Genomic DNA, 26,380 nt, shown 5'->3' on the forward strand with positions numbered 1-26,380 from the left:
TACTACTACTACTACTACTACTACTACTACTACTACTACTACTACTATTATTCATTGAGGTATGGTGAATCACTTGAGATCTGCATGTATGAAGACTGTGCAGGGAAGGATGAAGGCATGGGCCTTTGGAAGAATTTTCTTGGTGTTAGCAGAAAAATCACAATCTGGTCTATTCAAGATGGATTTTAGAGACAATAGAGAATGAATTTTTCCTCTCCTCCATCCTTATGGTATGTGTGAGGCTTCAAACATAATAGCTTTAGAAGACATACTTTGTTATTCCTGTTTCTAATTTCATTCTGTGCTTTATACAAATAATTTAACTCTGGCATGTAATACCAGGATTTCATCTTATGATATTATGATATCATCAGCATGGGGAGCTCCTTTCCCTGAGGAAGTTCATCTCTGCCTTAATAGATAAGTCTAAGGGAGTTGCCTTTGGCACAAAGAGGTGTTTTGGTTACACAGCTATGTTTGAGCCCTTCTTGACTGTAAGCCCAGTATTCTACCCACTATTCCATACTCTCCCTATCACTTAAATAGAGCAATGACCACATAAACCCTCTGTGATTAATTCTCTATGATATGTTATGATACTCTTATTTTTGAATACTTTATTTTTTTCATTACATGTAAAATTTTTTAAACATTAAAATTTTTTTTAGTTCCAAATTCTCTCCCTCCCTCCCTTTCCTCCACCCTCATTGAACAGGCAAGCAATTTGATAGAGGTATATACATGTACAGTCATGCAAAACATATTTCTATATTAGTCATATTGTGAAAGAAAACAGACAAAAAAGTCCCCAAGAAAAATAAAGTTAAAAAAAAGTATGCCTTGATCTGCATTCAGACTTTATCAGTTCTTTCTCTGCAGATGGATAGCATTTTTCATCATGAGTCCTTCCTGAGTGTTAGATCATTGTGTTGCTAAGAATAGCTAAGTCATTCATAGTTGATTTTCATACAATATTGTGGTTACTGTGTATGATGTTATCTTGGTTCTACTCACTTCACTTTGCATCAGTTCATGTCTTTCCAGGTTTTTCCTACTCATCACTTTTTATAGCACAATAGTATTCCATTGCAATCAACATTGAACAGCTTGTTCAGCCATTCCCCACTTGATGGACATCCCCTCAGTTTCCTATTCTTTGCCACCACAAAAAAGAATTGCTATAAATATTTTTGTATATATAGGTCTTTTTCCTTTTTTAAAAAAATCTCTTTGGTATACAGACCCAGTAGTGCTACTGCTGGGTCAAGGTATGCAGAAATTTTAACCTTTTGGGCATAGTTCCAATTTGCTCTCCAGAATGGTTGGATCAGTTCACAACTCCACCAACATTGCATTTGTGTCCCAATTTTTCCACATCCCCTTCAACATTTGTCATTTTCCTTTTCTTTCATATTAACCAATATGATAAATGTGAGGCAGCACCTCAGAGTTGTTTTAATTTGCATTTCTCTAATCAACAGTGATTTAGAGCATTTTTATATGACTATAGATAGCTTTGACTTCATCTGAAAACTGCCTGTTCATATCCTTTGACCACCTATCAATTGGAGAATGACTTGTATTCTTATAAATTTGACTCTGTTCGCTATATATTTGAGAAATTAGGCCTTTATCAGAGAAACTTGCTGTAAAATTCCCACCTTCCCCCAGTTTTCTGCTTTCCTTCTAATATTGGCTGCATTGTTTTTGTTTGTGCAAAACCTTATAAAAATTATCCATTTCATATTTTCTAATGCTCTCTATCTCTTGTCTGGTCATGGAGTCTTCCCTTATCAATAGATCTAACAGGTAAACTATTTCATGCTACCCTAATTTGCTTCTGGTATTGCCCTTTATGTCTAACTCATGTAACCATTCTGACTTTATCTTGTTATATGGTATGAGATGTTGGTCTGTTCTTGATTTCTGCCAAACAGCTTTCCAGTTTTCCCAGTAGTTTTTGTCAAACTCTTGTCCCAAAAGCTTGGATATTTGGGTTTATCAAACACTTGATTACTATGGTCATTTACTACTATATAGTATATACTTAATTTATTCCACCAATCCACCACTCTGTTTCTTAGCCAGTACCAGATTGTTTTGATGATTACTACTTGTAATACAGTTTGAGATCTGGTACAGCTAAATCACCTTCCTTCACATTTTTTCATTGATTCCCTTAATATTCTTGACCTTTTTTTTTTCCAGATAAATTTTGTTATTATTTTTTCTAGCTCTATAATATAATTGTTTGGTAGTTTGGTTGGTATGACACTGAATAAATAGATTGATTTAGGTAGAATTGTCATTCTTATTATATTAGCTCAGTCTATGCATGAGCAATTAATATTTCTCTGATTGTTTAGATCTGACTTTATTTGGGTGAAAAGTGTATTGTCATTGTGTTCATATAGTTTCAGGGTTTGTCTTGGCAGGTAGACTATGGCAATTTTTTTTCATGATTGTGAAAATTAGTTGTAGTGTCCCTGTGATCATTTACTTTACCCAAACAATCATTCAATCAGCAAGCACTTATTAAGCACCTACTGTGTCCAGGTTCTACGCTAGATTCTAGGAATACAAATATAAAAATGAAATAATTCCTGTCTTGAGGTGTTTATAGTTTAGTTGGGAAAGACATGTATGTACATATAGATGTATAAACAAATAGAGAATAGATTTGGGTGATTTTGTGTGAAGGTACTAGCAGCTGGGATTATAAGGAAGGTTTTATGAGGAAGGCACTGGAGCCAGTCCTTGAAAGAAACTGAAGGGGTCCTTGGATGGAATTGAGCAAGGAATTTATTCTAGGTATGAAGGACAGTTAATGCAAAGACACAGAAGTTAGAGATGGAGGGTTGTGTTTGAGGAACAGTAAGAAGTTCAGTTTGGTAGGGTTGCAGTATATGGGAAGGTGGGTGATGTGTAATAACCCTGGGAAGGTGTATTGGATCTAGGTTGTGAAGACTTTAAAAGCCAAAAGGAGGAATTGATAGTTTATCTTAGACATAGTAGGGAAATACTAGTATTTATTGAGGAGAGGAATGAAATTATCAGACTTATACTTTAGGAAAATTTCCTTAATAGCTCTGTGGAGAATGGATTGGAGTAGGGAGAGATTTGAGGCAGCAAGACCAATTATGAGGCTATTCTAATAACCCAGGTGAGAATTAATTAGGGCTTAAATTAGGATTGAGGCTGAGTGGAGAGAGGGGAACAAATACAAGGTGTGCTTGGAGATAGAATTGACATGATTCATCAACAGAATGGATATAGATGAGTTGAGGGAGAGTGAGGAAGATGTCATTGAGGTTCCTAACATAGATAATGGTGGTGCTTTTGACAGACATAGGGAAGTTTGAAAGACATGGTGGATTTCAGATTTGGACACATTGGGTTTGAGATTTCCATGGGACATCCAGGTTGAAATAATAGTTGGTGACATAGGACTCGCTCCTGGGAGAGAGGCTAGGGCTAGATATGTAGACCTGGGGGCACGTTTTTTGAAACTTATAAATAATTTTCATTTTGTCATATAGCCAGTACATGTCAGAGGCAGGGTTTAAATTCAGGTTTTTCTGACTCTGAGGGCAGTTTTTAACCAGTACAACACACTGATTCTCTTATTAAACTCCTGTGAGCTGATGAGAGAGACAGAGAAAGAGAGAGAGGGAGGGAGGGAGGGAGGGAGGGGGAGAGAGACAGAGAGAGAGGCAGAAAGACAGAGACAGAGAGAGAGAAAGAAAAAAGAAAGAATAGAGAAGAAAAGACCCAGGTTAGAACTTTGGGGTATATCTACAATTACAGAGAGTGAGACAGATGATAAACCAGCAAAGGAGACTGGGAAGGATCAATTAAAATAGGAGCAGAACTGAAAGAGAGAGAGAGAGAGAGAGAGAGAGAGAGAGAGAGAGAGAGAGAGAGAGAGAGAGAGAGAGAGAGAGAGAGAGATATTCAGTGTTATGAAAACCCAGAGAGGAGAGAGGATCCAGGAGAGGAGTGGGGTAGTGAACAGGGTCAAATGCTATAGAGAGGTGGAGAAAGAAGACTGGTGATGAAGAGATCCTTGGTAATTTTGGAGAGAGCAGTTTCAGTTGAATAATGAGGTGGTAAACTAGGTTTAAAAGGGTTGAGGAGTTGGAGGTGAGGAAGTGGATGTAACAGTTCTTGACAGGAGTTTGGTTAAGAAAGGGAGGAGATATTGAACAATAGCTCAAGGAGATGGTAGGATCTAATGAGGGTTTTTTTTAACCTTAAAAATATGGTATGACTGGGGCAACTAGGTGGTGTAATAGATACATCACCAGCCCTGGAGTCAGAAGGACCTGAGTTCTAATCTGACTTTAGACACTTACTAGCTGTGTGACCCTGTGCAAGTCAATTAACCCTGATTGCCTCCTGCCCTCCCTAAAATAGTGTGACTTAGGTGTGTTTCTAAGTAACAGGGAAGAAACTAGTAGAAAGATTTAAGCTTAAGGATGGGAGATGACGGTGGGGCCAATCTACAGGAGAAGATAGGATCAAGGATGCATATAGAAGGGCCAGCCATGACAAATTGAAGGCCCATTTCTTCATCGAGACTGAGGTAAAGGAGAAGGCACTGGGGCAAGATATCAAGGGGATGTGAGATGATGTATGGCAAAGGATCTGCTTTCTCAGTAAAGCGTGAGGCAAAGTCTTCCACCTTGAGGGTAATGGGGGTAGAGGGAAGAAAGGAGAGATTGCTAACTAGATTTAAAGAGAGAAAAGAAGGTTGACAACTACTATAGGGAGTGGGATAGAAAATCAGTTAGGGAAGAGTAAAAGGATTGCCTTTGAGCAGCATTTGAGTAGGAATGGAGGAGGTCAATGGTGAGAGTAATACAGGATTAGAATTTGGAAAGACGTGAGTGATTATAGGATAAAAGAAGAGGGATGACAGAGTAGAGAATAGTGTCAAGGTGAACTGGTTAACTGAATAAGAGATGAGGAAAGGAGAAAAGTGAAGCCAGAGCAGGAGCCATGGCCTGGGAAAGTATTGAGGGGTAGAGAGATTGGAGGTCATATTGAAGATTAAGATAGTAAGATTGGGTTTAATACTAAAGCATAGGGAATGAGGTAATGATAGGATATTATGATCAGAAATATTCATTGTTCTGTCTAAGAAAGATGGAGACCAGCAGACCCTTAACTAGGAATTTTTGTGCCTGGACATGTGGCCTAAAAATTATCTTCAGATGGTGAGCAGACTGGATTGGGGGAAGAATTTAACAGAATGTGTGCCATCTGGTAGCATTTTATTTTTACTAATTTTTCTTAACTAACTAGGTTTTAAGCTCTGATGTTTCTGAAATGCTGTCAGTACCCTATAAATTTGGACCCAAGGAGAAAGTGTCTATGGCCCTTTCCTAGTTCTAATTTTGATGATAAGGATGTTTCTAAACTTAAGTTTTATGGCAAATGTAGAATGGAGGCCAAACAGAGAATAATTGAAAAGGAGAAACTAAATAGTTCTGTGATCCTGCTCTTGTCCTAATACATTAATCTTTATTTGAACTAGGCAGCTAGGTGGCATAGTGGATAGAGTACTGTGTCTGGAGTCAGGAAGACCTAAGTTCAAATTCAGCCTCAGACACTTACTAGCGGTGTGACCCTGGGCAAATCACTTAATCTCCCTTAGTCTCAGTTTCCTTAACTATAAACAGGAGGATAATAACAACATCTACCTGGCAGGGTTGTTGTGATAATGAAATATTATATAAAAACACTTAGTACAGTGCCTGGCATATGGTACATGTATATAAGGGCTTATTTTCTTCGTTTTCCCTGAACTGATCAAGAGTTCTGGCATATGGGAGCATGGAAAGGCATTCTTGAGGGCAGAGCCAAGAGAGCAGATTAGAGGCAGCAGCCCAGTTGAACTTTCTCAACATTCCCCTCCAAACAATCATAAAATAATACCTCAAATCAAATTTTGGAGGGGCAGAACCCACAGAAAGTCAGGGTGAGACATTTTTCCAGCCTAAGAAAACATACAAGGTGTACAGGACAGGTCACACATTGTGGCTGGAACAGTGGCTACAGCAAAAGCAGTTTTGAGAACTCTCAAGCCCCAGGACAATAAGGGGGGGTCACACAACTGGTCAGAGAGAGATTCCAAGGGATTGGTTGCTGGCATTAGGTACAGCTGGCAGTGATGAGCAAATCTATTGCCCACACTCAATTCTCAGTTGCAGTTCCAGAGCAGAGAGGAACACTTATGGTCAGTCATAAGGTAGTAGGAGCACTGGTCACACTTCCAGGGTCAAGAGGGGTGCTAGTGTTTACAGCTTCAGGGGAAAAGGGGCCCTTCATGGGTAAAGACCAGAGCACAGATCAGGAGAATGTTGACCATACCTCTCCCCCTATCATACCACTTTGGAAGCACTGAAAACTTGTAGACCCCCAGAACTAGTTCTGAAAATAATAGCACAAAAAACCTGAGACTTGGCACAGTGGTTGCCCACCCCTAGGTGAGCAGAACCCAACTTTAACATAAAATTTAAAGTGAAGAAATAGTCTGGAAAAAAGCAAACAACAAGAAGAAAGACCTTGATCATAAAAAACTACTACAGTGGTAGAGAAGACTAAGTCAAACTCAGAAGAAGACAATAAGGCAAAAACAGCTACAGCCAAATCCTCAAAGAAAAATGCTAATTGGACACAAACCAAACAAGAATTTCAGGAAGTGTTAAAGAACAAGATAAGAGTGTAGAGGAAAAATAAACAAGAATGAGGCAAGAAAATTATGAAAAAAGAATTAACAGCTTGATAAAAGAGACACAAAAACACTGAAGAAAATAACACTTTAAAAACAGAATTGACCTGATGGTAAAAGAGGCACAAAAATTCACTGAAGGAATTCATTAAATTCCTTAAAAAGCAGAATTGGCCAAATGGAAAAAGAGGTACAAAAGTTCACGAAGAAAATAATTCCTTAAAAATTAGAATTGGGCAAGTGGAAGATAAAGACTCCACGAGACATCAAGAAACAATAAAACAAAATTTAAAAAATGAAAAAAAATAGAAGAAAATGTGAAATATTTCATCAGAAACACAACTAACCTGAAAAATAGATTGAAAAATGAAAATTTAAAATTTTTGGACTACCAGAAAGCTATGATCAAAAAAAAAAAAAAAGAACCTAGACATCATATTTCAAGAAATTATCAAGGAAAACTGCCCTGATATCTCAGATCTAGAGGTAAAATAGAAATAGAAAGAATGCACCAATCACCTCCTGAAAGAGATTTCAAAATGAAAACTCCCAGGAACGTTGTAGTTAAATTCTAGAACTCCCAGGTCAAGGAGAAAATATTATAAACAGCCAGAAAGAAACAATTCAAATAATGTAGAGTCACAGTCAAGATAGCATAAGATTTAGTAGCTTCTATCTTAATGGATTGAAGGGCTTGGAATGTGATGTTCCAGAGGGCAAAGGAGCTAGGATTACAACCAAGAATCACCTATCCAGCAATACTGAGTATAATCCTTTAGGAGACAAAATAGATATTTAATGAAGTAGAGGACTTTCAAGCATTCCAGATGAAAAGAACAGAACTGGATAGAAAATCTGACCTTCAAACACAAGACACAAAAAATGTAGAAAAAGGTAAACATGAAAGAGGAATCATAAGAGTCTCAATAAGGTTAAATTGTTTACAATCCTATATGAGAGGTTGATTCACATAACTCCTAAGAACTGTATCATTATTAGGGTAGTTAAAAGGAGTTTACATAGACAGAAGACATGGGTATGATTATGTTGGAATGATCTCCAAAAAAAAAAAAGAGTGAAAAAGAAGGATGCACTAGGAGAAGGAGAAAGGGAGAAGTAGAATGAGGAAATTTTCTCACATAAAAAAGGTATGCAAGGAAGAGTTTTTACAGTGAAGGAAAAAATGGGAGACAGTGGCAGGCAGTGCTTAAACCTCACTCTCATTGGAGTTGGTTCAAAGAGGGAAGAATATATATATATATACATACATACATGCATACACACACATTCAGTTGTGTATAGAAATCTATCTTACCCAAAAAGGAAACAGGAGGGGAAGGGAATAAAAGAAAAGGGGGATGATCAAAGGGAGGGTGAATTAAGGGAGGCAGTGGTTAGAATCAAAATAGCCTTTTGAGGTGGGATAAGATGAAAAGAGAGAAGGAAGACTACACAGAAGAAAATGGGATAGAGGGAAATACACAGTTAGTAGTCATAACTGTGAATGTAAATGGGATGAGCTCACCCATAAAATAGGAGCACATAGCAGAATGGATTAGAAACCAGAATCCAACAATATGTTGTTTAGAAGAGATATACTTGAAACAGAAAGACACACAGAGTTAGAATAAAGAACTGGAACAGAATCTAATAACTTCAACTGTAGTAAAAAAGGCAAGGGTAGCAATTATGCTCTTAGACAAAGCAAAAGCAAAAATAGATCTAATTAAAAATGATAATGAGGGAAATTACATTTTGGTGAAAGGCACCATAGACAATGAAGTAATATAAAAATTTTTTTTTACAGAAGTTTCTTTGATAAAATCCTCATTTCTCAATATATTGAGAATTGAGTCAAATTGATAAAAAAAAAGGGCCATTACCCAATTGATAAATAGTCAAATGATATGAACAGGCCATTTTCAGAAGAAGAAATCAAAAGTATTTTTAGTCATATAAAAATATTCTATTGATTAGAGAATTGCAAATTAAAACAACTTTGAGGTACCACCTCATACCTATTAGAAATAACAAATGCTGGAGGGGTTGGGGGACAATTACACTAATGAACTGTTGGTGGAATAGTAAACTGGTCTAACCATTCTGGGGCACAATTTGAAACTATGCCCAAAGGGTTACAAAACTGTGTATACCCATTTACCCAGAAATACCACTACTAGGTGTGTAACCCAAAGAGATCAAAGGAAAAGGAAAAGGACTTATACAGAATGTTCAAAGATATTTATAGCAGCTCTTTTTTGTGGTGGTGAAGAATTTGAAATCAATGGTATGCTCATCAATTGGGAAATGGCTGAGCAAGTTGTAGCAGATGATTGTGATGGGTACTATTGTGTTATAAGAAATGACGAGTAGGATAGTTTCAGAAAAATATGCGAAGACTCATATGAACTGATACAAAGTGAAGTGAAAAGAACCAGGAGATCCTTGTGCATAGTAACAGCAATGTTGTAATGATGATCAACTGTGAAAGACTTGGCTATTCTGATTAACACATTGATCCAAGATAATTCTAAAGGACTCATAATGGAAAAATGCTATCCACCTCCAGAGAGAAAGCTGACAACTCTGAATGCAAATTGAAGTAAAATGTTCTCATTTTTTTGGCTTTGTTTTGCAATATGGCTAATATAGAAATACATTTTGCATGATTTCACAAGTATAGTTGATATTATATTGCAGCCCTCTCAGTGGGTGAGGGAGGGGGTAAGAGAGAGAAAGAGAATTTGGAACACAAAATTTAAAAAGAAAAGAATGTTAAAATTAATAACAAAATTTAAACAAGGAAACCAGAAGAATTCTAGCACATAAAAACCTATCTTTCTGAGGCCCATCCTATGCTCCTACTGTTCTACACATTGCTCTGACCATGGGAGGGAAAAAGGAAACCATTTATGAAGAACCTACTATACACAAACACTGTGCTAAGCTGTTTACAAATATTATCTCATTGAATCTTTTAGCTGGTATAGTATTGAATCTTTTAGCTGCCTTGCCCACTTCCATGAATATATTGTCTATGACCTGTGGTTCATACCCACCTGAATGTGCTGGAAACTCAAAAGAACAGAAAATGAGGAGGATTCAGATTGCTGAGGTCCTATAGCAGTGCTGACTACTTGGGAGTTCAGGTAGATTCCATAACTCTTCTTCCCATGGTTCTCCTCAAAAAAGGATGCATTTATAATGGTCCCAAGGGAAACATAGGAGAGAAAAGCAACTGCACTTGGACCTAAAAAAAAAGAAAAAAAAAAGAAAAAAGGAGTAAAGTCCTCCAAGGCAAAAGGTCTGATTCAATCCCATATTTCCTCAACAAGTTAGTTTCCTGGTGGTGGATTCTGTCCACTAAGTCACTCAATCAATTAAGTGACTAATGTGACGGACACTGTGCTAAGCATGAGGGATAAAAAGAAATGAAACAAACAGTCCCTGACCTCAAGCAGTTTATATTTTAATGGGGGAGCACACTTTTATAAATCAAAATATGCAAGATAAATACAGAGTACAGATATAGATAATAGATAATACAGATAACCTTAGAGATGTTGACACTAGCAGGTGTGTGTGTGTGTGTGTGTGTGTGTGTGTGTGTGATAACTAGGTAGGTGCTCCTGGAGGATGTGGTGTTTAGGCTGAATTTTAAAGGAAGTCCAAGGAATTCTAAGAGTTAGAGATTAGGAGGGAGAACATTCCAGGCATGGGGAACAGCTAGTGAAAGGCATGCATGGAGTACAAAAGATGAAACATCATGTATTGTAGAGAGCCTGAAGAGGAGTATGTAAGAATAATGGAAAGGTAGGAAGAGGCCAGGTTATAAAGAGTTTTAAATGCCAAAAAAAGGGATTTATATTTGGTCCTGAAAGTAGTAGAGAATCATTGGGTTTAATGAGAAGGGAGATGATATGGTCAGACTTCTACAGTAGGAAAATTACTTTGTTATCTGAGTACAGGATGGATTGGTGATGAGGGCTGATATTCAGGTGATGGTTTTGTGAGTGGAAAGAAGAGGATGTGTAAGAGAGAAGGTTGTTAAGGTAGAAATGACAGGCTTTGGGAACTATTGGACTTGCCAGTTGAGCAAGAGAGAGGAGTTAAGGATGACATAGAGGTTGAGAGGTTGGGTGACTGGGAGGATGGTGGTTCCCTTGACAGTAAAAAGGATGCTCTTAATAAGCAAAGCATTAAAAAAAAGATAATAGGTTCTCTTTTGGACATATTGAGTTTGAGATGCCTATAGCACATCTAGTCTGAAATGTCTGACAGGCACTTGGTGATGTGAAGAGAGGGAGGCTAGGAATATACAAACATATCTGGGAATCATCTACCGAGCCAGATGATACTTGAATGCATAGTAATTGATGAGATCACAAAGTGAGAATAAAATAGAACAAAAAGAGAAGAGGACCCAGGATATAACCTAAAAAAGTTAGTGTAGGTGACATGGGTGAAGGCTGAACAAAATAGATGGCAAAGGAGCAGTCAGACAAGAAGGAGAACCCAGAGAAAGCAGTGTCATGAAAACTCAGAGAAGAGATAGTATCCAGGAGGAGCAGGGTCAACTGTGTCAAAGAGGTCAAAGAATGAGGATCAAGTAGGGGCCATTAGAGTTGGCAATTAAGAGATCCCTGACCATTTTGTAGAGAGAACTTTGACATGATAAGGTTGGAAGTCAGATCACAGAGGTCTCAAAGCAACTGAGGAAGTGGAGGCACTGAGTGTTGATGGTTTTTTTCAAGGGGTTTCATTGAGAAGAAGTATGGCCTTGTTTTTTTTTTTTTCCAGTGGAGTATGAGACAAGGTCCTCAGCAGAGATAGGAGTGATTTGAGAAACTTGAGAGAGAAACAGGTTTTGAATAGGGATAGGTACCTAGGGAGCCAATTAAAGAAGCCTGCCTTGATGGAGTGAAAGCCCAGGAGAAGTTGTCCAGCACAATTTTATAGTGAACCCAGTCCACAAAGATTTGTGATTTCCTCCAGTTCTGGTCAGCAGCATTTGAATTAGAGCAAAGGAGGCAGGTGGGGAATAATTGAGTGTTGAGGCTTATCAAAGCATGATTAATGATAGGATAGGGAAACAATTGATTCAAGAGTAGAGAATAGAATAGAGTTGAACTGGTTTGCTTGAGGGAGCCAAGACTGGAAAAGGGGGAGGTCTAGCCAGAGTAGGAGTGATGGCCTGGAATCGTACTAAGGGATGGAGGGATTGGAGGTCATCATGAGGACACAGGGAAGGTTTAGGGAGAGAGAGGCACAGGGAGTGATGGAAAGATAAGAGATTATGGTAAAAATCCAGAGGTTGTGAACATGGAAGCAAACTTTTTGTAGGTGGTGGCAAGATCCCGGGTCCAACTAACCCTGTGGGTAGCAGAAATGGAACTGCAGAGTTGGTTGTGGGAGGTGAGCTGTGAGGAGTTGTGAAATTGCTGAACTGGGAAGTTAGGGTATTTGAAGGAACAAATAAAGTGTATGTTGCAGTCTCCTAAAATGAAAGGAAGAACATGAGGGGGAAAGGGAGACTGTCAACTTGGCACCAAACTCAATGAGAAAGAAAGGGAGGCTATCTTGGGAGTCAGTAGATTACAGCTATCAGAATCTGGATTAGGTGATAAGATTTGGATTGCATGAAACTCAGAGGAGAGGTTGCTGAGTGATGATGGTAAAGGGAGAGTCCAGATGTGGTAATGGGAAGCAGAGAATATTAGGACTCTCCTATCATGACCATTGAGTCAGAGCATATGAGTGAAAGCAACCATTGCTGGAAAGGGTGGTCAGGGAAACCAAGTCATCTGGAGTGAACCAGTTCTCAATGAGTGCCCAAAGATGAAAAGAATGAGAAGGGGAGAAAGGAGAGGTTTAAGATGAAACCACTTCTGTTAATTGTGGAACAGACCTTTCAGAAGGCACAGTAGAAGAGTGGGAGTTTATGGAGTGAGACATTGGGGATAGAGTTGAGAGGGCTGAGCTTGGGGCTTTGTTCTTCAGCACTTGTGGTTGAGAGTCTAGAAGGCACTTGAAATGCCTCTACTTTCTCACTTGCTTTCAAACCTCTGTGATCTGGCTTCCAACCTTGTTGTTCAACTGAAGTTGATGTCTCTCCAAAATGACCCATGATCTCTTAATTGTCAATCTACTGGCCTCTTCTCGATCCTTACACTTCTTGACCACTGCTGGATTTGACACAATTGAATACCTTCTCCTCCTGGATACTATCTCTTCTGTGAGTTATCATGATGCTGCTTTCTCCTGGTTCTGCTCCTTCTTGTCTGACTGCTCCTTCACAGTCTCTTTTGTTCTATCTTCAGCCATGTCATATACATTCATTCTTCAACACTCTGAGAGTCTGAGAGGTCAAGTTAAGAGGCCCATAAGCAAGAGATCTGCTCATGTTTCCTGAGCTAGCCTGTGGCAGTGTCATCTTTTCTTAGAACAGACTTGTCTAACAGTGGGAATACCAGGAGTGGGTAGACCAGTTTGGTCTATAGGAATCAAGAGTAAAGGGTTTTTTTTTTTTCTGGGCAAAGATAGTGGTATCTAGACTGACACTGTTTTATATATGTCTTTAGATATTAAGTATGAAGCACAGTGTGTTGCACATTGTGATTTCATCAGTGCTGGGATCTTCTGGTGAGGAACATTAAATCCTTTGCCCATTATGGGGAAGAGAAAGGACTTGAATAGTCAGGTAGTTAGTCAATAAAAATTTATTAAGTCCCTACTTTGTGTCAGGCATTGTGCTAAGTGCTGGGGTTACAGAGAAAAGCAAAAGGCCATTTCTGTTCTCAGAGAGCTCACGGAGAAACTGCATGAAAACAATTCTATATAAACAAGCTATATATGAAATAAATTAGAGATAATCAACAGAGGGAAGGCAGTAGAATTAAGGGGAATTGGAAAAGATTTAAAGAAGGCCAGGGAAGCTAGAAGTAGAGATGAAGAGGTAGAGCATTCCAGGCATGGAGGACAATCAGGGAAAATACTCAAAGTAGAAAGATGGAGTTTGTTGTATGAGGAACAACAAGGAGGCCAGTGTCACTGGTGGGGCGTAAGGTGTAAGAAGACTGGAAAAGTTGGTGGTAGGGTATAGGTTATGAAGGGCTTTGAATGTCAGAGAATTTTACACTTGATCCTAGAGGTCCTAGGGAGCCATTGGAGTTTATTGAGAAAGGGTGTAGGACATGACATGACTAGACTTGCATTTTAGGAAGGTCACTTTGACTTAAACCCATGTCTTCCTGACTTCAAGGCCAGATCTCTATCTACCATACCACATTGTCTTTCACTGATCTGCAAATAGTAGGCACTTAATAAATGTTAGTTGAGTTGACTTAAATCTAAGTTTAACAGTTACCAAAGGGCAGCTAGGTAGCACACCTGGAGTACCAGATCTGGCATCAGGAAGACCTGACTTCAAATGTGACCTCAGACACTTACTAGCTGTGTGACCCTGGACAAGTCACTTTACTGTTTGCTTCAGCTTCCTCATCTGTGAAATGAGGTGGAGAAGGAAATGGTAAACCACTCCAGTCTTTGCAAGAAAACCACAAAAGTGATCAGGAAGAGTCAGACACTACTGAAAACTACTAAATGACAAATTAACAGTTATCAAAGCTTCCCCAGAAGCCCCTCCTTCTATAGTGACCATGGGTAAGTCACCTAACCTTTCAGCACTCCAGTTCCAGATGAGTTACTGATCTGCATTGGTAGATGGAATGTACACACTGGGAGTTTCCCACACTGATGAAATTATAGATCAGGACAGCAATAGAACAATAATTTAGCTTTCAGCAATCTAGTAAAATTTGTAAGAAAAAAAAAGATTAGGCTAATGGTATTTGTAATGGTATTTGCGAAGAAGGCAATTTGTCCTTGAAGTAAGAAAGACTTTGCTCACAATTTATGCTATCCCAAAGTGGTAAGGGGTGGCCAGGGATGTAGCTTCCCCCATTGTAGCCCTCCAAACAGATACCTGATGATTTTTTGCCATTGAGGTCTACGGCAAAAGGGATTTTTGTTTAGATAGTTACAGGTTGGTTGAGTCAGATACTTGAGGACTCTCTGACACTGAAGGATTGTATGGCATTCCTGTCTGTTCTGGGTGAGTACAGAGTCCATAAAGTGAGTGTACCTTGAGTATTTGAGCAGATGATGTCCATGCAGGAAATTTTCACTGAATTATTCTGAGCTTCCAGTCTAGTGTTTCCATTTTCCTGGGAGCAGTTGCTGATTACACGTGTTTCAAAAGCTGGGAACAACAAGGAAATAAATGAGCCCACCTGCCTTGCTGCTTCTTAGCCAAGAAGCCACCACCATTTGAAGCATCCTAGCCCATTTCCTTGAATGAGCTACATCTGACCCCTGGGACGTTATGTGAAATGACAGTTGATTTTGTCTCCTTTTGGGACCACTGACACTCAGGGGACAGATTCAGTTATCTGGGCCAATGGCAGGAATGTCTGAATGGCACAGTTTCTTGTCATTGAAATGTCGATTGTATGAGTCTGAGGGATCCACATCTGATGTACATCTTCATTGTACTTTGGATAGTGACAATGTAGATGGTCAACCATCATTAAAGGTCAGCATTTTACTCAAGGATTAGCCTAGCACCATTTCCCCAATTTTTTCAATAGAATAAGCTCCCTACTTTGATTCGAAGCTGACAAAGCTCTCAGTTGGAAGGAGGAGTAGACTCATACTATTTGAAGCCAGGAGCAATGGAAGGGTGAAAATTTTGCATTGGCTTGAAAAACTTCCTAGAAGAACTATCCAGATGCATAAAGGGATGCCTCAGGAAGCAGTGGATTCCCTTTCATTGGAGGTCTTCTACAAAAGTGGGATGGTCAAAATATTTATCATTTGATCAGACAAGGTGATCCTAGCTTTTCTAAATTCAGCTAGGCTGGTCCCAGTAGAACTGTGACTAGGAATTTTGGCCCCTGGGGAAGATTAAGTCAAGGAAAGGTAGATTTATTTGTCCCTTCCCCATGAAAAGGGGCAGCCCATCACCTACACAGTCCAGCCTGACTCCCTGCAGTTTGGCTATGAATGCTGCCTGATTTCTGATCCTCACCCCCAGCATCGGGTGAGGCAGATGGAGTAGGAAGAGGCAGGTAGGGAGGGGTACTGCCATGAGGGAAGGCATTCATCATGGAGGGGTTGGACAATGGAGTGAAGGTGATTTTGTTACATGGCATGAACTGAAGAAAGCTGCAGTCCTGAAGGTCAGCTACCCTTGCTCAAAATCCATTCATCCATAGCTTGTCTTAAGAGCCCATCCATCCATCCAACCAATCAATCAACAAAGATTTATTAAACACCTACTATGTGTTTGACAGACATTTGCCAAGACCCACTATTCTGCATGTGGGTCACCGAATGCTATACATTCACTATAAGAACCTGATTAATTGACTTTTCTACTGAATTACTTGCTGTTCCATTGAGGGGACTGAATCCAGTCTTTGTTGGGATCCTGAAGACACAGCTACCTTTTGCTATAATGGCCTTACCCAGAACAGAATTGTTTTGCGCCACCTGGACCTTAGGAGACCTGAGAGCATCCTCCAACACAGCCTGTTCTAGGCACTGTAATAGTTCTGTCACATCGCTTCCAATTCTTCTCTTTTTCTCAGCAGTCCAAGAGTCATGAATGGTAATAAATGATTCAAGGTGGAAAGAAAGATTCTTCAGCTGATGAGAAAAAATGAATAATCTCATAAGGTTAGAACACCTGTCCAAGGCACTGCTCTGGGACCTGAACTAGGCTAGGAGGAAGGATGCTAGAGTAGGAATGCTGACCTTAGAATCAGGAAGATTGAGTTCAAATCCTACCAATGATACTTAATGACTTTGTGACCAGACAATGTCAAGTAACCTTTCTGAGCATTTTCCTTATCTATAAAATGGGTACAGTTCATATGTCTTACAGGGTTGCCATGTAGCTGAAATGAGATAATGTATGTATAGCACCTTAGAAACGTCAAAATACTCTACAATTGTCAGCCATTATTAGATGTAGATGTCTGTGACATTTTACTGGACTCTCATAGGCTCCTCCACCTTGGGACCCTGACTCTCCTGTTCCCGACCCCATGTCATCTTTGCCTGATTCTCACTCTCTCCTAGAGCCTATCTCATCTTCCTAGGATTCCATTTCTGTTCTCTGTCATCCCATTTATCTTTTTACTTAATTCTATATCTTACACCCTTCCCTTGTCTCACGTTTAGCTGACTTTCACCTCTCCTCTCTCTGATTCTATCTCAAGAGAGGTAGCATGGTGTGGTGGAAAGAGCAGCACAGCTGGAGTCAGAGGACCTTGGTTCAAATCCTGCCTCTGACACTTACTATCTATGTGATCTGGGGCAACTCATTTCACTTCCTTGGGCTTCAGTTTCCTCGTCAGTTAAATAAGTAGGTTGAACTGGATGTTTTTTTTGGGTAGGCAATGGGGTTAAGTGACTGCCCAGGGTCCCACAGCTAGTAAGTGTCAAGTGTCTGAGGCTGGATTTGAACTCATGTCCTCCTGACTCTAGAGCCAGTGCTCTGTCCACTGTGCCACGTAGCTGCCCCATGAACTAGATGATTTCTGATGCTTCTTCTGGTTCTGAATCAATGATCTGTCTCAGTGTTACTTGATCTCATTTACTTTTCCCTTTATCTGACCCCCTCTTTCCTCTCTCTTACCTCCACTAACTTCACTTGCTTTCTCTCTCATGGCTGCTTGACTCCATCTTACTCACATTCAGCAACAACTCACCTTGCTGCTGCCTCCAGGGTTCTCCAAGGAGACTTCTACAAGAGAAATGGGTAAGGCAGGACCATTAAGAACACATGTATTAAATGCAGGCCTTCTGCTAATCCCCCAAAGATTGTCTCAGGTTGACTTAAAATCATGCTGTTCTGCTTTCATTGGTAAGGTGCTTTTGGATCCTGGGGTTCTGTAGTTGCCTGGGGTGTTGGTGTGTAGCCCAGAAATATACTCATTCACATCTGGGGTTTCAAAACCAGAAAGATCAAGGCCATCTGGGGAATGAGATGATGTTTTTGACTCCCAAATTGAAATTTTCCTTTACTAGCTGACTCTGGAAAGCCTTCCTTCATCCTCTAACTTCTCCATGACCAAGAATCAAGACCCCTTCCAGCAGCGCTTACAGTCTTTTCACTTCCATGGGGGTGTGGGGATGATGTGTGCTCTGGGTGCATGGCCTGGGCTTTGTCTCAGAGCAATAATTATCAATTATATCTTGTTTGACATTTTACACTACAGAATGATTTTTTATATCCTTTCTTTTTTTTCTTTTTTTCTTTTTTTGGGTTAGGCAATCAGGGTTAAGTGACTTGCCCAAAGTCACACAGTTAGTACATGTCAAGTGTTTGGTCTGAGGCCGGATTTGAACTCAGGTCCTCCTGACTTCAGGGCCGGTGCTCTATCCACTGCACCACCTTGCTGCCCCACTATATCCTTTCTCTTGATTAACTCTACTCTTGTGAGGCAGACAATTCACACACTATTGCTCCCATCTTATAGTTGAGAAAACTGAGATAGAGAAAGTGACTCAACTCTCACTCATTTTCTTTTTATAGAATCACAGAGTTTCTCAGAACTTTAAGAGATTTCAGAAGACATCTAGTCTGAGCCCATTTCTGAATTGGTGTCCCTTCTATGACTTCTCTGACAATTGGTTGTCTATCCCCTACTTGAAAATCTCTACTGAAATGTAACCCATGAAGCACAGATTAAAAATTAACTGGAAAATAAATAATCTAATCCTAAAGAATGAGTGGGTCAAAAAACCAATAAAATAAATAATCAGTAATTTCATTAAAGATAATGACTACATTGAGACAACCTACCAAAGTTTGTGGAATGCAGCCAAAGCAATACTTAGAAAAAAATTACATCTCTAAACATTTACATCAGGAGAGAGGGAGAGGGAGGGATTGATGGAGGGAGGGAGAGAGAGAGAGAGAAAGAGAGAGAGAGAGAGAAAGAGTAGATGAATGAATTGGACATGCAACTTAACAACAAATTTAGATCCCCAATTAAACACTAAAATAGAAATCCTGAAAATCAAAGGAGAGATTAATAAAATTGAAAGCAAAAATACCATTGAATTAATGAATAAAACTAAGAGCTGGTTTTAGGAAAAAAAGGCAAACCATTGATTAATTTGATTAAAAAAAGAAGAAAACCAAATTACCAAGCTCCTTTTTTGGAGGAGCAGTGCTGATGAATGATGATCATTGACTGTGTGTGCACTGAGCTTTATGCCTTATGTTTCTGAGAAGTTACATCGACAATTCATATTTTAATCTCCTGGATGAGTCAAGTCTGAAAAATCATTTCATTGACTTAAGAAAGCTTGGCTATGCATAGTGAATTTCAAACTGCATAATAGAGACTGATGACATGATTTCCAACCAGACTGGTAGGGGTTATTGCTACTACCACACCTTGGGAGGTAATAGTTGCCCTTCATTAAAGAGCTGCACACAAAGATTGAATGACCATTTCCTGTGCTGAACTTCTCTTTGCTGTCCATGGCCTGATCTCTTCACCTGATTCTTTTTTTTATCAAAGACTCAAATGAAGACTTTTTTTTGGGGGGTGATTGGGAGCTGGAAAGGATAGTTAATATAATGGATGGCAAAGTCAAGGTCAACATTGAAGACAAGGCTAAATGATGGTCTCTTTTTGCCACTCATCTGTTTGGGAATGACTTTTATTCTTTTGTGTTTGGGGTTAATTTCCTATAAATTTTGGATATCAGATCATATTAGAGAGACTTGATTGAAAACAATTTTTTCCCAAATAAGAGCATCCCAACTTATCCTAGTTATATTGCTTTAATTAGTGCTAAAGAACTTCAATTTCATGTAATTAAAATTGTCTACATTATCTTTTGCTGCCAATTTCTCTTCTTAATGGTCAAGTAATTTATTGAAAAAAGTTTAATGACTGGTAATTGTAAATAAGGCATTAAATTTCCTTATGATCCTCCCACTTTCAATCTTCACTGTATGGTAGGGCATGAGGAATAGAATTAGGAGAGGGATTGCAAATTCATAACTTGATAATATTGCTCCTCCAAGCAAATGGAGAAAACAGGGGGCAGTGTCAGCATTTGATACCAACTCTCCCTGGTCTGACCATGGACCATGCTGGGGTTTCACAGGAGCAGCCATCCCTCTTTGGTCTTACTCTGTTCCAGTTCCCATGACAGTGCCATGTCCTTTCCTGATCACCTGGGTCTCTGTATGACTACCACAGATCTTTGATTCTGCACCTGTTCCTTCTTTGCTGTGCTGTACTGCATAGTACAGCTGCAACTTAAGACTGTAGCCATACCAGGAAATTTCTTTGCTCCAAGTCTCTTGGAAGAATTGGCATGGAATGACAGAGTGGAACATCTAATCTCTCTGCTCCTGGCCATGGGAGGAAAAAAATAAAGGACTGGAATTCTTTCTTTGTCTGTGCAAAGTCCATGTAAATGGATAGAGGGTAAATCTGTGCTGGTGCACAGCCAAGACATAAAAACTTTCTTTCTCTTTCAGTTTTTCTCATGACTTCATCCCAATCTCAAACACCAAGATGCTCAAACTTCACTACAATATTAATGGATTACTATATTTTGTAATCTTCTTACACAACCCAACTCTGAGAAAGAGAAGTTCCACTTTTCTCTGCCTTTTTTTTCTATACTAGAATATTTCTTTTATCCTCCATTTCCTTTCCTTTCTTAAGACCATATCAGAATTAATTTATAATCAGTCAACCCATTAGTCAATAAGCATTTATTAAAGAGTTTACTAAATTCCTGACACTGTGCTAAACCTAGGAGATGCAAATGCAAGCAAAAAAGAAAGACAGTCCCTATCATCAAGGAGCTTACATTTTAATAGAGAAAAGCCAACAAAGAAAAGGGAAATTCAGAAAGGCAAGCTACCCAGAGGAGGGCATGCCAGCATAGTATAGAGAATGAGGGATGGTTGGTCTGGGCCTCTTTCCAAAAACTGAGGTTCTGGGAAGAATTCACCAATGGGTGAAGAAACTCAGTTTCCTCTTCTGCTAAAATGGAAGTGTTGGGCTATGTGATCTCTAAGTTTTCCAAAACTAAATTTATGATCCTATACACCTGCAGGCCATCTAATCCTGCCCATATCTGAACAAGAACTACCTGCACAATATACTGAACAAGTGACCACCAAAGATTATTCAATTTTTGTGTGAAGACATCTAATGAAAGGCAACCTACTACCATCCAAAGTGTGGTAGGAGTGATAGCTTCTACTGATCTGGTTGGAAATCACGGCATTAAGCCCTACTAACTAACTTGAAACCTTCAATACATAGCCTGAACTTACTTAAGAATCAATGATATCATCTCTGAGACTGAATTCAACCAGGAGTTTAAAGTATGAACTGCTGACGTAACTTCTCAGAGGTCTAAGGTGTAATAGCATGGTACCCAAGCAGTCAGGGATCTTCCTTCATCAGCAGATTCCTCCCTGCTCTGTGAGTCACCACAACCTTCTGGCCAGGTGCACATCCTTGAGGAAATGAATGGTGGCAAGGGGAGCTGTGCCTAACTGGAACAATGCTACATTCTTGTTGAGTAGCCTTTCCATCCTGTTATTGTTTGTTTACCATAGTATGCTCTGTAAGTGTCTTGCCTCATTGCATCTTCAGCAGGAGCTACTGAATGGACCTGAGACATGCTTAGCTCTGAACACAGGACCATCCATTCTAGTTTTGGAAGGAGCTTACTGCCATAGGGCCGATGAGTCTGTTTTCTCCCTGGTACATCCTTATGCACTGCTTCAATTGGTTTTTACTGCTTTTGGCAAAGCCTGATTTGCATGTGCACATATAACTGATCTTCAGTCAGGATGGACAGGGAAATTCCAAGTCATTTTTCCTTCTAGTTCTAGCTTCAGCCTCTGTAACTTCTTTGAAATGGTGGGGAGATTGTAATAATTTTTTTCATCCCCATTCACACATGTTTTGCAGTAACAAAAATCAATGCAACCAGAAAGAGAAGGAAGTTATTAAATAGGAAAAACTTCATATCACTTACTTCTGATAAACAATATAAAATATCTTTCCAAGATATATAGGGAATTCTTATTCCATAGAAGTTTACTTTGAAGTTGTGTTTCTTAAACTTTCTTTACTCGAGAACTTTGCTATTACAAATTGAAGCACTCTTTAATTTGGCAAGAAATCAGGGTTATCTGGTAGCTAGGCTTCCAACTCCATTACCTAGCCCTTGAGATTCCTCCACTTTTCCTTCTTTCCTCTTTTGCATCCTTTTTTTCCCTAGGACTTTGAGCAGAAGTCCTCCATGGATAGAATGTCTATTGTGTTCTTCCAGATTCCAAGCTGGGAATAGCCAGTAGTACATTGCTATTGGGGTCAGAGACTGGGGAATGTGCAAGTCTCAGAGGACAAGTAGGAATTTCATGGAATAATTTGAGGCACCCCTTTTGAGAACCATATAGTTAATTTAATTTAATTTTATTGTTATTTTTTGCTAGGCCATTGAGGTTAAGTGACTTGCCCAGGGTCACACAGCTAGTAAGTGTTGTGTGTCTGAGACGGGGTTTGAACTTGTGTTCTCCTGACTCTAAGATTGGAGCTCTATCCACTGAGTCACCTAGCTGCCCCTTGAGAACCATATAGTTAAAAGATAGGGAAAGTGAAAAATTTTCTTTTACTTTCTCCAATTAGAACCTTGCCATGTGTGTGTGTGAGAAAATTGAAGTTATTCATTTTGAGCTCCATCTTTTCCTCTTCTCTTCATCTCAAAATCTCTTGACATCCTCTCTCACTCTCTCTTCCAGTCTCTGATAATGAAATATGTCCTGCAAGACTCGGCATCTACAGATAACAAGAACGGAAACTCCCTGAGAAAGCCCCAATGTATAAGGAAACCTATAGTATGAACCTTGAAACCAACCAGGAGGGAAGACAACCAGCCAGTGTGGGCGGTAGAATTCAGAAACCTAAACCTAGGGGCTTGGAGACCCCTAGCATTCTTTCTTGAGATGCCATAGAGTTCTTTGAAGATATAGCACTCTGAACTTCAAAAATCTAAGGACAAGCTAACCTTTGGAGGTGGGAGGCAGGTTGGACAGATTACTAAACAGAGGACATCAGCCACCATAAAGAATTCTTTCAGTTTTAGAGATTTCTTGAAATCCAAACTAGAAAGAGAGCATTGGTACGGAGTAATAACTGTAAGCAGAGACCAAAAAAATTGGATTTTCCATAAGGGTTTTGAGAACACCTGGAATAAATGGGATAAGACATAAAACCATAAAATAAAATCTCTAGGGAAAGAATTTTAGAACAGAAAGTGGCAAACCTTAGTCAAGTATTGGACACTGAAAATTAGAATAGACTATGCAGAAATCAATGATTCCATGAGACAAGAAGAAAGATTAGAACAAATGGGAGAAAATAGAAAGTGTCTTCTATCAGAAACAATTATCTTAGAAGAGAGTCAAGGAGAAATAATTCAAGAATTGTCAGACTCCCTGCAAACTTAGATTAAAAAAAAAGAGCCTGGATACCATATTTTAAGAAATTATGATAAAATTGTCCAGATCCAATCAGAGTGCAAAGTGAAAATGGAAAGAACCCATTGATCTTCTGAAAGAAACCTCTGAAGGAAAAGTCCCAGGAATTTTATAGCCCAAATCCAAAGCTTTGATGTTGAAGAAAATATTCTACAAGCAGCCACAAAAAAAAAGTTTAAGTACCAAGGAACCACAGTCAGAATTACACAAGGCTTGTCAGTTTCTACCATAAACAAGAGGAAGTCTTGGAGTAAAATATTCTAAATGGTAAAAGATATATGTTTACATTCAAGAATAGCTTACCCTTCAAAACTAAGTATAATCCTACAGGGAGAAAATCAGAGCTAAGCTAAATCAGGAACTTTGAAATGCAAGTATAAGATTTAGGAGAAACCTGGAAAGAAAAATTTATTTGAGCAGTTAGAAGGTGCTTAAGAAACAAGTGTCCTTATAGAACCTTAATGTCTTCAAAGGATATTGAGGGAGTTATATAAGAAAAAGAGAGGTTATGAAGATGAATCTCTGAACTTCTATTTAGGAGAAGGACTCCAGACCAAACATCCCTGATTCTGGGGACTTGTCTCAGCTGCCTCTTGTATCTGCTCCTGGTTCCCTTGTTATCCCACTGGGGGGGGGGGGTTTCAATACTTCCTTTTTTTTTTTTTGGGAAAGGCCCCAGACCAGTCATCTTTCGATGTCTGGATTTAAGCACAATTCCTCCTGATTTTGTTCGTGTGGGCCGCTTCTCCTACTAGTAAGTTCTTCCTAGAGCCTCCATTTTGAAGAAGGGCCCTAGACCAGCCATCTCTAATTCTTTTAACTTAGCCACCAGTCCCCCAACCAAGTACCTCTTTCTCTCTCACACCTCTTTTCAGCTCATCTTTCATTTGTTGTCTCCCCCCCATTACAAAGTAAGCTTCCTGAGGGCAGGGCTGGTGCTTTTTTTTTTTGCTTATATTTTTATTCCCATGGCTTAACACAGTGCCTGGCACATAGTTAGCTCTTAGTAAATACTTATTGAGTTACTAACTGTAGCTTCATTCTATTCTGAGGGCTTTAATGGAGGAAGCAAAAGCAACACAAAAGGAAATATTGTAGAATTGTCAAAATATAGAGAAGGGAAGGAGGTAGAACTACTGCTTTCTCAAAATTAGGTTGTGAGAAGAATGTGCAATATGGAGGAAATGCTGAGGAGAGTGGGCAACAGGTGAAATTTACTCTTCTGAACCAGATAAAGGAGTTTTGAACACACACACACACACACACACACATACACACAAACACATTTTGGTGTAGAAATGAATGAAACTCATTAGAGAAACATGCAGGCATAGGAAAGGGAGTTTGGTTATGAAGAAGGACCATGTCAGAGGGAGAATAGTCATAAGTTTATTTAGCTTTACAATCCTGGTTGTAAGGGGGAGATTTAAAGTAAAAAACAAACAAACAAACAAAAACCAGAAAACTAGAAACCAAGAGGGTGCCTATTAATTGGGGAACGACTGAAGAAGCTGTTTAATGGAGTATTTTTCTGCCAAAAGAAATGATGAAACAGGTGACTTCAGAGAATCCTGGGAAATATGAACTGATGCAGAAGAAAGAGTGCAGAAGTCAGAGAACAGATTTTACAATGATAACAAATTATAAAGAAGAACAATTTGGAAAGGCTTGGGAACTCTGATCCAAGCAATGACAACCATGTCCCCAGAAAGATCTATAATAAAGCATGTTATCTACTTCCTGATAAAAGGTGATGCACTACAGTTTTGGAGACATACATTTCTGGCCATGATTGTTACGTAGATTTATTTTGCTCAACTATGATTATTTATTACAGGGTTCTCTCCTCCTCCCCATTTTTAATGAGAGAATATTTGGAGGAGAAGTGGGTATGGATGGTGATGTGAAAAAAGTAGGAAAGAAAAAGAGGAGAGCTACTGAGATATGAAAAAAACTGCATAGAGGAAAACAGAAGAAAATACAGAAAGAAGTGTAGAGAAGACACTCTTGAAAGAAACATGTTGAATTTATTATATTCTTTAAAAAGGCAAGTAGTATAGAATAGAGATTCATGGTTTCTTAAAGAAAATTCTTTTTGTGTTCTACTTTGCATATATGGAAATGATTGTGTTTGTTTTGTTTTGTTTATGATTTGTTAATTTCAAAATTAAAAGGAATCTAGCAGGAAGTCAGTCTTCACCAGTTTTCATTATAATTTTCCTTTGGAATTTTTTGGCTTATTTTTTATTTTTCCATATACTTTTTGTTGTGTTTATCTGACTTCATAGGGTAGGCCACTAGTACTATAATGAAGTTTGCAGCCATCAGTCTCTTAGCGTCTGAAACTGGGATGAGGCAATGAGAGAGATTGGAGGAGAAGGAAAGAAAAGAGTCTATGTCTAGGTGCGCAAGCTCAGGCTTATCCTTTGGCCTGTTTTCATGGGCTTTGCCCAGATGAGGAATGAATCTCTTCATTCTCTTCCTCTTTTCCACCTGGCCAGGAACCTTTGCCTACTTCCCTCCTTGCTCCAGTGTGAGCAGAGAAAGACGTGTGAACCTTGAAAGGTCCAGAAGGTTTGGGACTTCCCATTATCATCTTCCTAGCAGCATTCTCAGAGCTGCAGACAGCAGGGTCTGCATTGAGAATTGGGGACAAAGTTGTCATGTTGAAGAAAGGCAGCTTCTATGGAGTCCAGCAGAAAGCTACAGTACTCCAAAGGTGAATTTCATAAGGGCTCCATGATTGGGAGAAATCAGCAACCAGGAACAGTGAAATAGCCCTTTGAGCTTGAGCAGACTTTTCCTTGAACTGTGTGTGTATGCATTTGTGGGAGAACCTGTAATGGGTTTGGTGGAGAGATGTTTTGTATCAACTGTTCTTAGGGCACCACTTTAGTAAATATCTGTTTCTAGAGGGTAATTAAGTCTGGCTGATGGATATCCATTGACACTCATTGGGTGAAACATACTTTTGGAATCTTAAGAAGCATGGTTGCAGGGGTGGGGAACCTAGTGGCCTACTAGGTCCTCAAGTGCAGACCTTT

General features: G+C 39.2%; 1 protein-coding gene across 1 annotated transcript in view; it reads right to left on the reverse strand.

The window, feature by feature from the left end:
• The window catches only part of LOC114035213 (adhesion G protein-coupled receptor E3-like), a 42,040-nt gene extending 16,039 nt beyond the window's left edge, over positions 1-26,001 (reverse strand). Inside the window, exons 1-5 of the mRNA XM_027851284.1 lie at positions 25,830-26,001; positions 17,512-17,546; positions 16,264-16,444; positions 14,880-14,996; positions 9,796-9,986 (exon numbers count right to left, since the gene is read on the reverse strand). Coding sequence (XP_027707085.1) covers positions 9,796-9,986; positions 14,880-14,996; positions 16,264-16,444; positions 17,512-17,546; positions 25,830-26,001 — 696 coding nt within the window. The remainder of the gene's footprint in view (positions 1-9,795; positions 9,987-14,879; positions 14,997-16,263; positions 16,445-17,511; positions 17,547-25,829) is intronic.
• Positions 26,002-26,380: the final 379 nt, after the last annotated feature.

Source organism: Vombatus ursinus, unplaced genomic scaffold (genome assembly GCF_900497805.2).
Source record: "Vombatus ursinus unplaced genomic scaffold, bare-nosed wombat genome assembly UNPS02009173.1, whole genome shotgun sequence".
Classification (NCBI taxonomy): domain Eukaryota; kingdom Metazoa; phylum Chordata; class Mammalia; order Diprotodontia; family Vombatidae; genus Vombatus; species Vombatus ursinus.